At 38.2% G+C, this 11880-nt stretch overlaps 1 protein-coding gene across 2 annotated transcripts; it reads left to right on the forward strand.

The window, feature by feature from the left end:
- Positions 1-2537: 2537 nt before the first annotated feature.
- PRL (prolactin) lies at positions 2538-11558 on the forward strand (the record flags this gene model as incomplete). Of its 2 annotated transcripts, none has more annotated exons than XM_081145687.1 (5): positions 2538-2565; positions 4894-5078; positions 6916-7023; positions 9043-9222; positions 11367-11558. In XM_081145687.1, the coding sequence occupies 5 exons, from the start codon at positions 2538-2540 to the stop codon at positions 11556-11558; spliced, it is 693 nt and encodes a 230-aa protein (XP_081001813.1). The 2 variants fall into 2 exon arrangements, with proteins under 2 accessions (XP_081001813.1, XP_081001814.1); XM_081145688.1 differs by having other exon boundaries at positions 4897-5078.
- Between the last annotated feature and the right edge of the window lie 322 nt (positions 11559-11880).

The following is an 11880-nucleotide window of genomic DNA, read 5'->3' on the forward strand; positions in this document are numbered from 1 at the left end:
GAACATCCTTGTGACCCAGTGTGATGATTTTTCAACCTCTTAATATCTTTTGCTCTTTAATATTCCCCACTATATCTTGCAGGAGACACCTTTCAAGTTATGTGAAGCATTTTAAATATTTTTGCATCATCAATGACAGAAGAAAAAAACAATATCATTTCAAACTTAAAAATAGATAAGCAAAAGAAAATATAAAGAAAGTACAAGCTCCATACCTAATTCAGAATACAAACCAACCTTATGTTACTTAATGCTAAAAATTAGAGTCATTTAGAAAAGGTAGAAAATTTATTAATTTCAGGTGCTAAAAGCATCATGTTAAAAAAAGCTTTAACATCATTTGAGCTATTTATTCAGCTACTTGACAGGAATTAATCACCAGCTCTGAGTTTAATCCTAAACCGTTAGGCCAAAAATGGCAAACAAATGAGCTTTGGTAAATAAAAACAGACAAGTCCAATCTTAGTAAACTTCATTGCCCTGAATTAAGTGTAGGGCTTGAGAAAGGAAAGATCCACAACAGAGCACATACAAAATCCAGGCAAAAGGTGGGTGGCATATATAGCCGAAAACATAGGACAACTATAACATTTTGTATAAAATATGCCCTGTGCATTATTTAGAAATTGCAATATCCTGTTATCAGGAGGGTAGGGCTTTGAAGCAGCAAGGAAGCAGACACAAAATTTCACAAATAAAACAGATCTCTGTGGAGGTAAATAAATCCCTTGGCCTCTACTGAATAAACACGACTCAGGATTTCTCAGATTACTCTCTTCCCTGCTATCTACAAAAGTGGCAACACCTTTAAATTTAAAGATTAAGTTGTCAGCTCTTATGACAGATTTCCCTGCTCTTAAGTTTGTAGGAGAGGGCTGGGGATGCAGGGCAGCATTAATTTCTCTACCCCAGGGCACTGCTCTCTTAATAATTCACACTTTCACTGTCCAGGAGGCAGAGTGGATACCTTGTCTGAGTGTGTGGCATCCCGACCCAGCTTTAGATTGTTAGAAACTGTAAATCATCACACCTGATACGTATGATTCAAAATCTGATGTTGCTTAAGCTAAGGCAATTAGGAAGGTAGTTTTTAAGTGATGTTAGTCTTGGTAAAGATTTCTAAGCCCCCGTAAGAGCACTTAGAGAATCGCTGAAGTACAAATGAGGCAGCAGCAACTAGAGAAAAAGGAAATGCCATAGAAAGGGATTATTTTTAAAATTACCTCATCTGTCAATTTACTACAAGAGACATATGGTAAAATTGAAACTAAAGGTCACAGGCTGCTTTAGATGCATGGACTTAATTTAGAGAAAGTCGTCAACAACTTAGTTCGTATTCATTATAATCATTTCATTTAGGAAATCTCTAAAAGGCAAATGGAACTTTTGAGCCCGTGAAAGATTAATTTTTGTCACTTTAGCCCCAGAGTGGCTCGAGGTCAGAGAAATAAAATGATCATATGTTCATAACAGTTTATCAACCTCTATCCTTGAGGAACATGGCAACGATTGCCTAGAATTTTGTTTTACTACATCATATACCAGGATGTGTATATGTGAACGTGTGTATGTGTTTGCCCTTGAAAACCACTATGTCACTTCTCCAAAATAAACTCCCTAAGGTCAGGAATGATTTCCTGATCATCTTCGATACGGGTATACAGCAATGTTTGTTAAATGATTCATTTCCCAGCCTTTTCGCATCCTCCAGATTCTTCTTGAAGCAACGGTCCTTCCAGTATCTACCTCAACTAATTACTTCTTCTGTATTCTTGACATTTAATCTCTCCAAGCCTCAGTCTCTTAATCTGTAAACTGGGGATGATAATATAAATTTACATATATGGTAAAACCAAAAGAGATAAGCAAATAAAAGTGCACATTTTAAAACAAAGTACCAGACATACATATAACATCTTTAAAAGGACAAAATAATGTCTAAAAACAAGAAAAAAGTGAGGGAAATGTAAGGAGGGTCTAACGAGGAACTGAAAATCCGATTTTCTCAATCTTTATTCTATATTTCCTGGTGTTATCTGTGTAAGTTTTGAAATCTTGACTTCACCCAGCAAATTTGAATGAAAAAAAAAAAAAAGAATGACCTTTGATAATACCCGAGACACCTGAGTGAAATATAACGCTTTATTCAAGAAACTGCAGAGAAATAAAGGTAAATTTCAAAGTAAAGGACTTCTAGAGTTTTACAAGTCTTTTAACCCAAACTAGTTCCCAGATCTTACCTTCATTATTTTTCTCATTTCCTTTTGGTCTAATTAATCAAAATCCTTCTTAGAATGTTCATTTCTGGCCAATATGTCTTCCTGAATATGAATAAGAAATAAAATACCATTTGATGTTTGAAATTATGGGGGTAATCTCAATGACGGAAATAGATTACTGGTAAAGGGGAAGAAAATACTTATTAAATATATTCATAAAGATGTCATAGGCTTATAAAGCCAATATCTGGGCAAGAGAAAGCTGTGGGACTACCAGATCTTCTCTGGCGAAGGGTGTTTCCCGAAATTATCACCACCATGGACAACAAAGGATTGTCACTGAAAGGTATGTGCAACAAATCACTGAGTTGTTGGCGTTATCGGTGCTCCTTTGGGGACACTAATCTGAAATTTTAGCTAATATTCTCTTAGCAAGAGGTTTTGGGTTCAAAGAGTTTAGAAAAGCTATCTATTCACTGCTCTAAAAAGCAATTGTATAAGGGCACAATAGAATAGAACAGTGGTTCTGAAACGGAGGAATCCTTCCAGAGACATATCATTAATGTCTGGAGATATTTTGGGTTGTCTTAATTGGGGGGTGGAGTGTTACTGGTACCTACTGGGTAGAGGTCAGAGATGCTGCTAAACAAACTACAGTGCACAGGAGAGCCCCTAGATCAACAAATTATTCAGCTCAAAATGCCAATAATGCCAAGGGTGAGAAATCCTGGACTGGAATAAGACCGAAAGTGTCTTTAGGTCCAATTTATCACAACTCCAGAAGACAGAGACTAACATTTTCTGGATCCCATTATTTGGTCAAGATGAGTCAACCTGATAAAATTTGGATGCTGAAGCCTTAATGTAGACAATGATCACAGAAGTGTTTCTTATACTTTGTTGATTGGGTTTAAGCCAAATGACATTTCAAAAGGAAAAACAAGCTAGTAACAACTAATCACCTTTACTTTCTTGGTTGACCTTTGCAGAAAAAAGAAATTAGTACAACCATAAAATTTATAGGAAATGAAGAACAAAAATAGTTATCAATTTTATATTATCTCAGACTGTGAAAATCCTTCAGATGATAAATGTATAGATAAATGTAGTCAGAGTTAAGGAACATCTGTCTGGTTATGAATTTCCTAGAACCAATATTCCAATTTATCTACCTGCAAAGCACTTTTTATTTGTACCTGTAGACAAATTATCTATCCAGCTACATTTTGTGACTTTAATGTACAGAAAATAAACTTTTTGGAAACATCATGTTTGTAAAAAATTAGAAGCCTATTATATGGATCATCTTACAGAATTAATATTTTTTATTTTGTAGCTAAAAGTTGTTCAGTAGCATTCTATACTAAATTTCCTTTGGATATTTTTAGGTATTTAGATTTGGATATTTTTTCACACAGAAATCTTTAGCACTTGCATAGTTTTATCTCGGACACATCCAATTCCATTTATTGAAGATTCCTTAAAAATTTAGTTTTCTGATCAACACATTTTAATATCAGATATTCTTCTGGAGCCTTTTGATGTTAAAAAGTGATTTTCATTTATTGTTTCTTTCCTTTTGAAAGTGTAAATTATTGATATGTTAGAGGTCCACATCTGTCCAGCTGCCGAGATAGCAAATTGATGGCTAAATCCTCTCTGATAGTTGTCAAAAGATTTTTAAAGTGGGTGTTTTATAGATGGAGCAGGGAAAAAAAAGGGGGTGAAACAAGCTTCTTAGGGCCCTTGTTATCATGCAATGAAAGGTCAAGCACTGTTCTTCACAAGTTACGGCAAAGGCCTCTGGAAGCACTGAGTCATCACGACTGCTGATGGCGGTGCCTCCCGCACGCGTGTCGACTGAGAGCACACAGTCTGAGGGGCGGGCCCTGAGGGCGTGATGAGATGACAGCACTGGCACCCAGCCTCTTCCACCTGAGAATATGGGACTTAGGGAGAATCCCTTAACCTCTCTCTCGGCCTCTGGTACATCAGTATAATTGGATAACAATAATGAAAGCCAAGGCTATCTCACCGGGCTATTGTGAAACAATTTTTTTTTAATGTTAAAACTTCTGGCTATGTGTCAAGCAGACGCGTGGGGTTATTAAAGGGAGTTAGGCGATCTAGGCTACAGCGTCACATTTGATGTTAGCACGCTCGTCATACTCGATGTTAGCCACCAGTCAGGCATGTGCTATTCTTATCAGTCAAGGAGGTGAAAGAAACAGACCAACTGTGCTGTCCTTGACACTTCAGTGTCAAAAACGCAAGCGTTAGTCAATAGAGTGTTAAAAAATTACAAATACCAAGATAGCCTGGCTGCTGGACGTCTGCAGACACTTCCAAGACACCAAACTCTCTCAGAGAATGACTTAAACACTAGGGCTCAGCATTAATTTCAGCTCCGAATGTTTGCAAGGTGTAGAAGCCCTTCTGGGAGCAGTACAAACACGCAGGGACTAACCTACTTCTCCAGCTATATATCTGTGCAAATATAATTATACACCCAAATTTACACAGCGGGAAGTGGTGCTTCTTCCTCACCCCAGCGAATGACAGTGCCAAGTCCCGCTGAGGGCACCGTGGGGAGACAAGGCCGTCCTCCAAGGGATGACTTGTGACAACCTGGGCGAAATAGATCATCTGAGAACGGCTCCTGTTTCTGTTTAAGCAGGGTCACTCCTGCTCCCGCTGCTGCTGGTGTCCAACCTGCTCCTGTGCAGGAGTGTGGCCTCCCTGCCCATCTGTCCCAGCGGGGCTGTCAATTGCGAAGTGTCCCTCCGAGACCTGTTTGACCGAGCCGTCATCCTGTCTCACTACATCCATAACCTCTCCTCAGAAATGTTCAGTGAGTTTGTAAGTACCACGCTTCTTGCTGCTTCCCAGAAGGAACCTCATGTGAATGACTGAGCTCTATCACTCTTTAAACCAGAAAGCCACATGAGCCAAAGTTGAAATAAGGCACCTTACAGGTCAGAGGAGGCATTGGCGAGTGACGTGTGAAAGAAGAAAGGGACAGTTTCACGAAATCCCAAAGATTTTTAAAGAGTATAATATTTTTTTTTAATTTCCTTTCATTCATTTTGTTTTTTAAAATTTCCAAAAATTTTAAGCAGCTATATTAGTTGGTTTCGGCTGCCATACACAATACATATAGACTGGGTGGCTTAACCAACAGAAATGTATTTACTCACAGTTGTGGCGGCTCTGAGATCAAGGTGCCAGAATGGTCAGGTTCTAGTAAAGCTCTCCTTCCCAGCATGCTCTCTCTCTGTCTCCTCACATGGAGGCAGGGACAAAAGGAGGGGAGGACAGGAGAGCCAGAGGAGAACAAGGCTGAGAGCCAGGGGACTCTCTGGTGTCTCTCCTTATAAGGGCAATAATCTTACTGGATCAGGGCTTCATCCTTATGACCTCATTTAATCTTGATTACCTCCATAAAGATCCTACTTCCAAATATAGTACATTAGGGGTTGGGGCTTCAACATGTGAATTGGGGGTGGGGTCACAGACACCTGGCACAAAAAACTTTTATATAGGGCTGGGGAAAAGGAAGCATTGATTTCTTGTCCTTGGATGTTGGGTACATGTTTCCCAAGGCATTCTTCACTGCAGATAATCAAATAAATGAGAACTGCACCACCATGAATTGGATGGATTGGACAAAGTTAAACTAAGCTGAATGCATGTTAGGAAAATAAACTAATAATAATAGCTAGCTTTTCTGAAACTCAGAAATGCTACGAATTATTGTTCCAAGATTTGCAGTGTATGGGTTTAGAACTACAATAGAGGGATTTGTTTGGAACTGGAAACAATTTTTCTCTTTCTGATTAAGGTACTTTGGAAATTGGATGTTAACTCTTCTAGGTCAATCAAAGATCAGACGATGGATTAGAACTTCAATAAATCAAAGCGTCTCCATGAAGAATGTGGCTTAATGTTTGTAATAAATGTGTATTTATATAGTTCCTTTTACACATGAACTTTTCTTTCATCTTACATTTTTGACTGGCCATCTTTTGTCTTCCACATCTTCCTAGTAATCTCTTTAAATTTCCACAATGTTTGCTAATGATTAGTTTCTTTTTGTCAATATGTTAGCTATAGATTTTTCTGTTCTTAGCCCATTGGTTAATAGTTTCTGTTTTTCTAACTTATCTTTTCATCATGGGCAACAAATTATATTCTGCATCTATGATGAAGATGGTATAGTTGCATGGATTCAGAGATTAGTCAAAGAAAAGCTATAGTTTTATAATGCCTGTTAAAGGAGTATATCCCACATAATCAAGAGATTAAATGGTTTAATATAGGTACATATGCACTATCACATTTGGCTCAAGTACTAAAGAAAGATGATTCTTAATAAATATTTAATATTTCATATATTTTTATATTTTTAGTGTTTGTTTTCTGGATAGTAACATATGGGGAAGATAAAATTAAGGGGAACAGCAAAGAAGGGGAGAAGTTGGAATTTAGAAAAAGATTGAAAAAAACAACTGTTTATAGAGATAATGGAAAGAAAAAGTAAGAAGAGGGCAACTTTCTTAATTCTTCAGTTTTAATTTTTTACGTGACTCTCATTTTTATAAAATTATACATCTATCAAATGTGTGACTCTTTGGGTGATGGGTTCCTTGATTCCATGCCCAAACAACCCTAACTGGATTTGCTCTATCGCTTTCAGGATAAACGGTATGCCCAGGGCAGAGGGTTCATCACCAAGGCCATCAACAGCTGCCACACTTCTTCCCTCCCTACCCCTGAGGACAAAGAGCAAGCCCAAAAGATCCACGTGAGTCTTTCATCCGGGTTTCTCACCAAAACACCTGAGGCAGCACACTGGCATTTCCATGCTGCAGGTTATTAAAGGCATTACAATGGGTAACGGTAACCGCACAAGCTGAGCAAAGAGGAGAAAGAGTAAGCCATCGAGGAGAAATTACATTATGTAGTTGGTGAATTATCATTAAAATCAAAGGCTGACTAAATATTGCAGCAGGAAAATAAATAACAGGTCTATAAACTGGCCATGCAGACAGGATGTTAACCAACGCTTAGTCCCAGGACTGCAGATATTATACTATGCAAAAGTGTTAGCTGAATTAAAGTTCCATGTGTAAAATACAGGTTTGAAAAATTCATGGATACGTAAGATACACAAATGCAGCTTTATGTATGACAGGAGCTCCTACAAGGACAGCGTTTCACATTTCGGGCCACTGCACCGTCTGAGCCATCTCTCCTGGACTTTCAAGGCCCTCCCTCGATCCTCCTGCTTCTCTGACACCTACTTCATTCTTCATTCTTTACACTCCCCACTGCCACCTCTTACTTCTTAATGATAAGTCTCACCCCAAAACAGGTCCTATAAAATAATGTTTTGTTTCTCATGACTTTTGCCTCTGTCCTGATGACAGCAAAGTCTTCATATCAAGGCCCCATCGTTTATCCCAGCTCCAATTTTATTATTATTATCCTCTCCCTTCTCATTTCCTGCCATAACCACAGTTAACATGATTTGAAAGAAACATCTTCACATATTCAGCCTTCGTAAATGCAAGGTATTCTCTCCTTACAACTTTGTCAATGGTACTGGCGTTCTTTCTGCCTGCTAAGTTCATTAATAATAATTATAGTGATGATAATGATAATAAAATAAAGGAAGATGGTGAAAATGAGGAGGAGGGAGAGGAGTTAAAATGTATTGATAGCTACTACACGGTCAGACACCTTACAAAGGACTTTATGTGCATTACTATATTGAATTCTCATATAAAACCCTATAACACAAGGTGCTGTTATTACGCTCACTGATAAGTAAACCATGGCTTGGAGAGCTGATGGAATTTACACCAGTTACATGGGTAGTAAACGGTGCATCTGGGCTTCATCCAGTTCAAAACCCTCTCTCTTGTTGTTATGCTACAATGCCCCTGGCAAAACTACACTGCCATCCACTACATGGCTTGTACCTCTTTACCGTTCCTTTCTCTCAGATCCATCCCAGTACACCATTCCATTGCAATTTCTATTTGACTTGTCTCCACTCTTCATTCCCCTTCCCACTAGACTAGTACCTGGACATCAAGAAAGCAAATATTTTAAATCAGAGGTGATCAGCTCTTTGGAGTTTCTTGCACCATCCTGGTAATAGCAAGCCTATGAACAAAACATCAATTGTGAATTCCTTTAAAGCTGTTATTAAAGATAGATATCCCTGTGTCACTTTATTAGCCTGAATACGTCAGTAAATACAGTGCTCCGAGAGCAGCGTGGGGGTAGGGGTTGGTATAGATTGAGGAGAGCATGAATACCGTGTCTTCTTATTGTCTCTTTGTTCTGATTTTGTAAAATAAAACTACACATCACAAATCAATGCATTAACAAATAATTTGATTCATTAATATGAATGAATCCTTAAATGATAGGATTTGAGCTCCTTGTCATTGACACTGGTGGAACTTATGAAGTTCCAACAAAACTCTGGTTTCTCCCCATGGACAAGCAAAGCAGTCAAATATAAAAAGAATTCTCTGTGTGGGCACATGGTAGAATTTCAGAAGAAAAACAAAATTATTCATGTTATAAATTAGAACTCCCATTAAAAGAAGTAGCTACTTAAATAAGGCAAATTTTTAAAAATGTTATCAAAGTGTAAGCCAATAGCTTAAATTTTATATTTTTACAACTTGTACCACCTACAAACAGCTTTACATATGCGTGGAAATAACAAAGAGATATTTAGGTCAGCCTCTCTGAGCAAAAATCACATGTAATCCATTGTACTATGCTTATTTTAATGGTTACTTAGCACGAAGACCTTCTGTACCTGGTCCTCAGAGTGTTGCGCTCCTGGAATGAGCCTCTGTATCATCTAGTCACAGAAGTACGTGGTATGCAAGAAGCCCCAGATGCCATCCTATCAAGAGCCATAGAGATTGAGGAACGTAACAAACAACTTCTTGAGGGAATGGAGAAGATAGTCGGCCAGGTGAGCAGCCTCCTGACACTTGTTTTCCCCGTTAAGGGAAGAGGTGAGCTCTGTGAAGAGGAATGCATTTGGAAATACCTCACTTTTTAAGAACATTTAGGCATGTTATATTCTACACCGCTATTAAATAAAGCAAGAGCCAAGTAATACGTAGTGATAGATTTTACTATAAGTGAATCTTAGCATTCCACTGTCATATCTGACAGGTGAAGACTTCCCTACACTGCAGACAAATCCATCCAAGCCTGGGCCCTTCTTGGGGACAGGCAGTTAAAATAATTTCAAGGGAAAGAGAATAGAATCTGCAAGTGAAATGTTTTCCTCAAAGTATTCTAGGACACCTGTTATTGAAATTCTGCAAAGATTCTTTTTCTTTTCTCCCCACACCAAAGCATGAGGGGAAATGGAGAAAATAGAAGATCAAGATCAGATTGGATGGCGTTTACCCCCCATACCTCTACCCACTCTTCTAGACATATATGTTAGAGAAGGAGGGAGATAGAAAAGATGAGGTCATGGCGTCAATGCTGTCTCAACAATCAGTAGATTTTGGTGGGTTACAAAAGAAGGGGGGTGTCTTTTCTGAAATGTTCCTTATTTTGTAATTTATAAAGGGTTGCATCATCCTACATCTTGTTTTGGGGGGCTCCAAGAATGAAACTCATACATTGCATTTAATCTCCCCAAATAATTTGTCACATTTAGATTGAGGTAACATTTACAATATATATCTCCATTTAGATGGAATCATTTCAACAGGGGTGAGGTAACATCTGAACACCTTTCTGAAGTTCTCAGGAATAATGTACCATCTAAAGAAAAATATATGATTATAGAAATAATAACGGGAGCATTTTTATATTTTTCTTATTGTGTACAAAGTACACGTTATCATGTGTCATTTCGTCATTTTCATAGGGAAAGAATGTATCCAACACAAATACAAAGCACATTTTAGCCTTGGGACATAAGAAATAAACACCTATTTTCAAGTGATTTTCTTCATTACTCTGGGCCTACTCTCTGAAGTCACTAATTTGTTCTATATTTCATTTTTAGTTCTTTTTAAAAAACCACATATTCATTTATTCTTGTTCATATCATTGTCTCTGTTTTGTCATAGGGGTCAGGCACCAAAAAGAGGGAAAAATGCAAACACATACACACACTTTAAATTCCATTAGGAATCTCAGGTTTAAAAAAATATTTTTACTGTGCAGGAGAAAGTTAGTTTAGCCATCAGAATCTACAGTCACCCCACATTTGTACCTCCTAGCTCTCCAAACTAGCTGACAGCCGGGTTGTCAAGCTGTTACTAGGCCTCTCAAGTCCCCAGGGACTCCCAGCATGCAGAGGCTGCCAGAGCTCTGAGTACCATGTGCTCCTCCTTCACACTGCTCAGTGGCCTTTTGTTATCACAGTTGTGCTCCCACCCACCACTCACCCTCACTATTGGTGGGTTGCTGCCAACTCCCCCTTTCTCATAGGCACTTTTCCCAGAATCTCCCACTCCATTGACCTTAAAAGAAAGCAACTATCCCTCATTAAAAATTTGGGGGTTATCTGTCCTGGGTGCATTGTGAAAGTCTCCTGACTCCTTCAGCAGATTGTCTTAGTCTTAGTCGTCACTAGATAATCTGCATCTTAAAGTACAATCCTCATCGTTTCTAGTGTCTCTGGTACATATACTATAGGGAGAATAGAATCTGTTCAAAGCAGGAAAAAGATCAGTGTAATTATTGTGACCTCTCAGAAGAAATAAAATACATAGTGCACATCAGAGACAAGAGTCAGAAAATGAAGTGGTCCCTGAAGTGAGAGAACAGAGGCTGGCTCTTCCATTGTCCCTTTGTCACATTCAGGTCTATATTCAAATAGCAACTTTCTGGTTCTCCGCCTAGCCACTCCTGCACAAGCACACTTCATCTATGATCACATACATGTGAGAACACTTACACTTGAGTTGTGCTTCTAGTTTTAAAACTATAAATAGATTTCTGATACACTGGCTCAATAATCCATGCGTGTCTGGAGAGTTTTTCATTCATGTCTCTTTCACGAATCTTAATTCAACAATTAGAAAGAACAAAGATAAGCCAATACTGGTAATCTTAATAATAAATCACTATCCTTTTGGTTATTAGGTTCATCCTGGAGTAAAAGAAAATGAGGTCTACTCTGTCTGGTCAGGACTTCCATCTCTGCAGATGGCCGATGAAGACGCTCGCCTCTTTGCTTTTTATAACCTGCTCCACTGCCTACGCAGGGATTCACATAAGATTGACAACTATCTCAAGCTCCTGAAGTGCCGAATCATCTACGACAGCAACTGCTAAGCTCACATCCATTCCATCTATTTCTGAGATGGTTCTTAATGATCCATCGCATAGCAAGCTTCTTTTAGTTTTATAGCTTTTTAATGCATGCTTGGTGTAATGGGTCTTGTCTTAAAAAATAAAAACTGACTTCTTAGAGATGTCAAAATCTAAAAAAGCAATTTGTCAAAGTTTCTTATCTTCATTTAACAGAAAATCAAAAGAAAATTCATCACCATCATTGAGAATTTCCTATTAAAATGTGTCACAAATAGCAGAAGCTAGCATTACAAATAAGACAATTAACAGCTGACTTTAGAATCACAGTAAATCATTGTGGGTT

This window comes from Miniopterus schreibersii, assembly GCF_964146895.1.
Source record: "Miniopterus schreibersii genome assembly, chromosome: 8".
Classification (NCBI taxonomy): domain Eukaryota; kingdom Metazoa; phylum Chordata; class Mammalia; order Chiroptera; family Miniopteridae; genus Miniopterus; species Miniopterus schreibersii.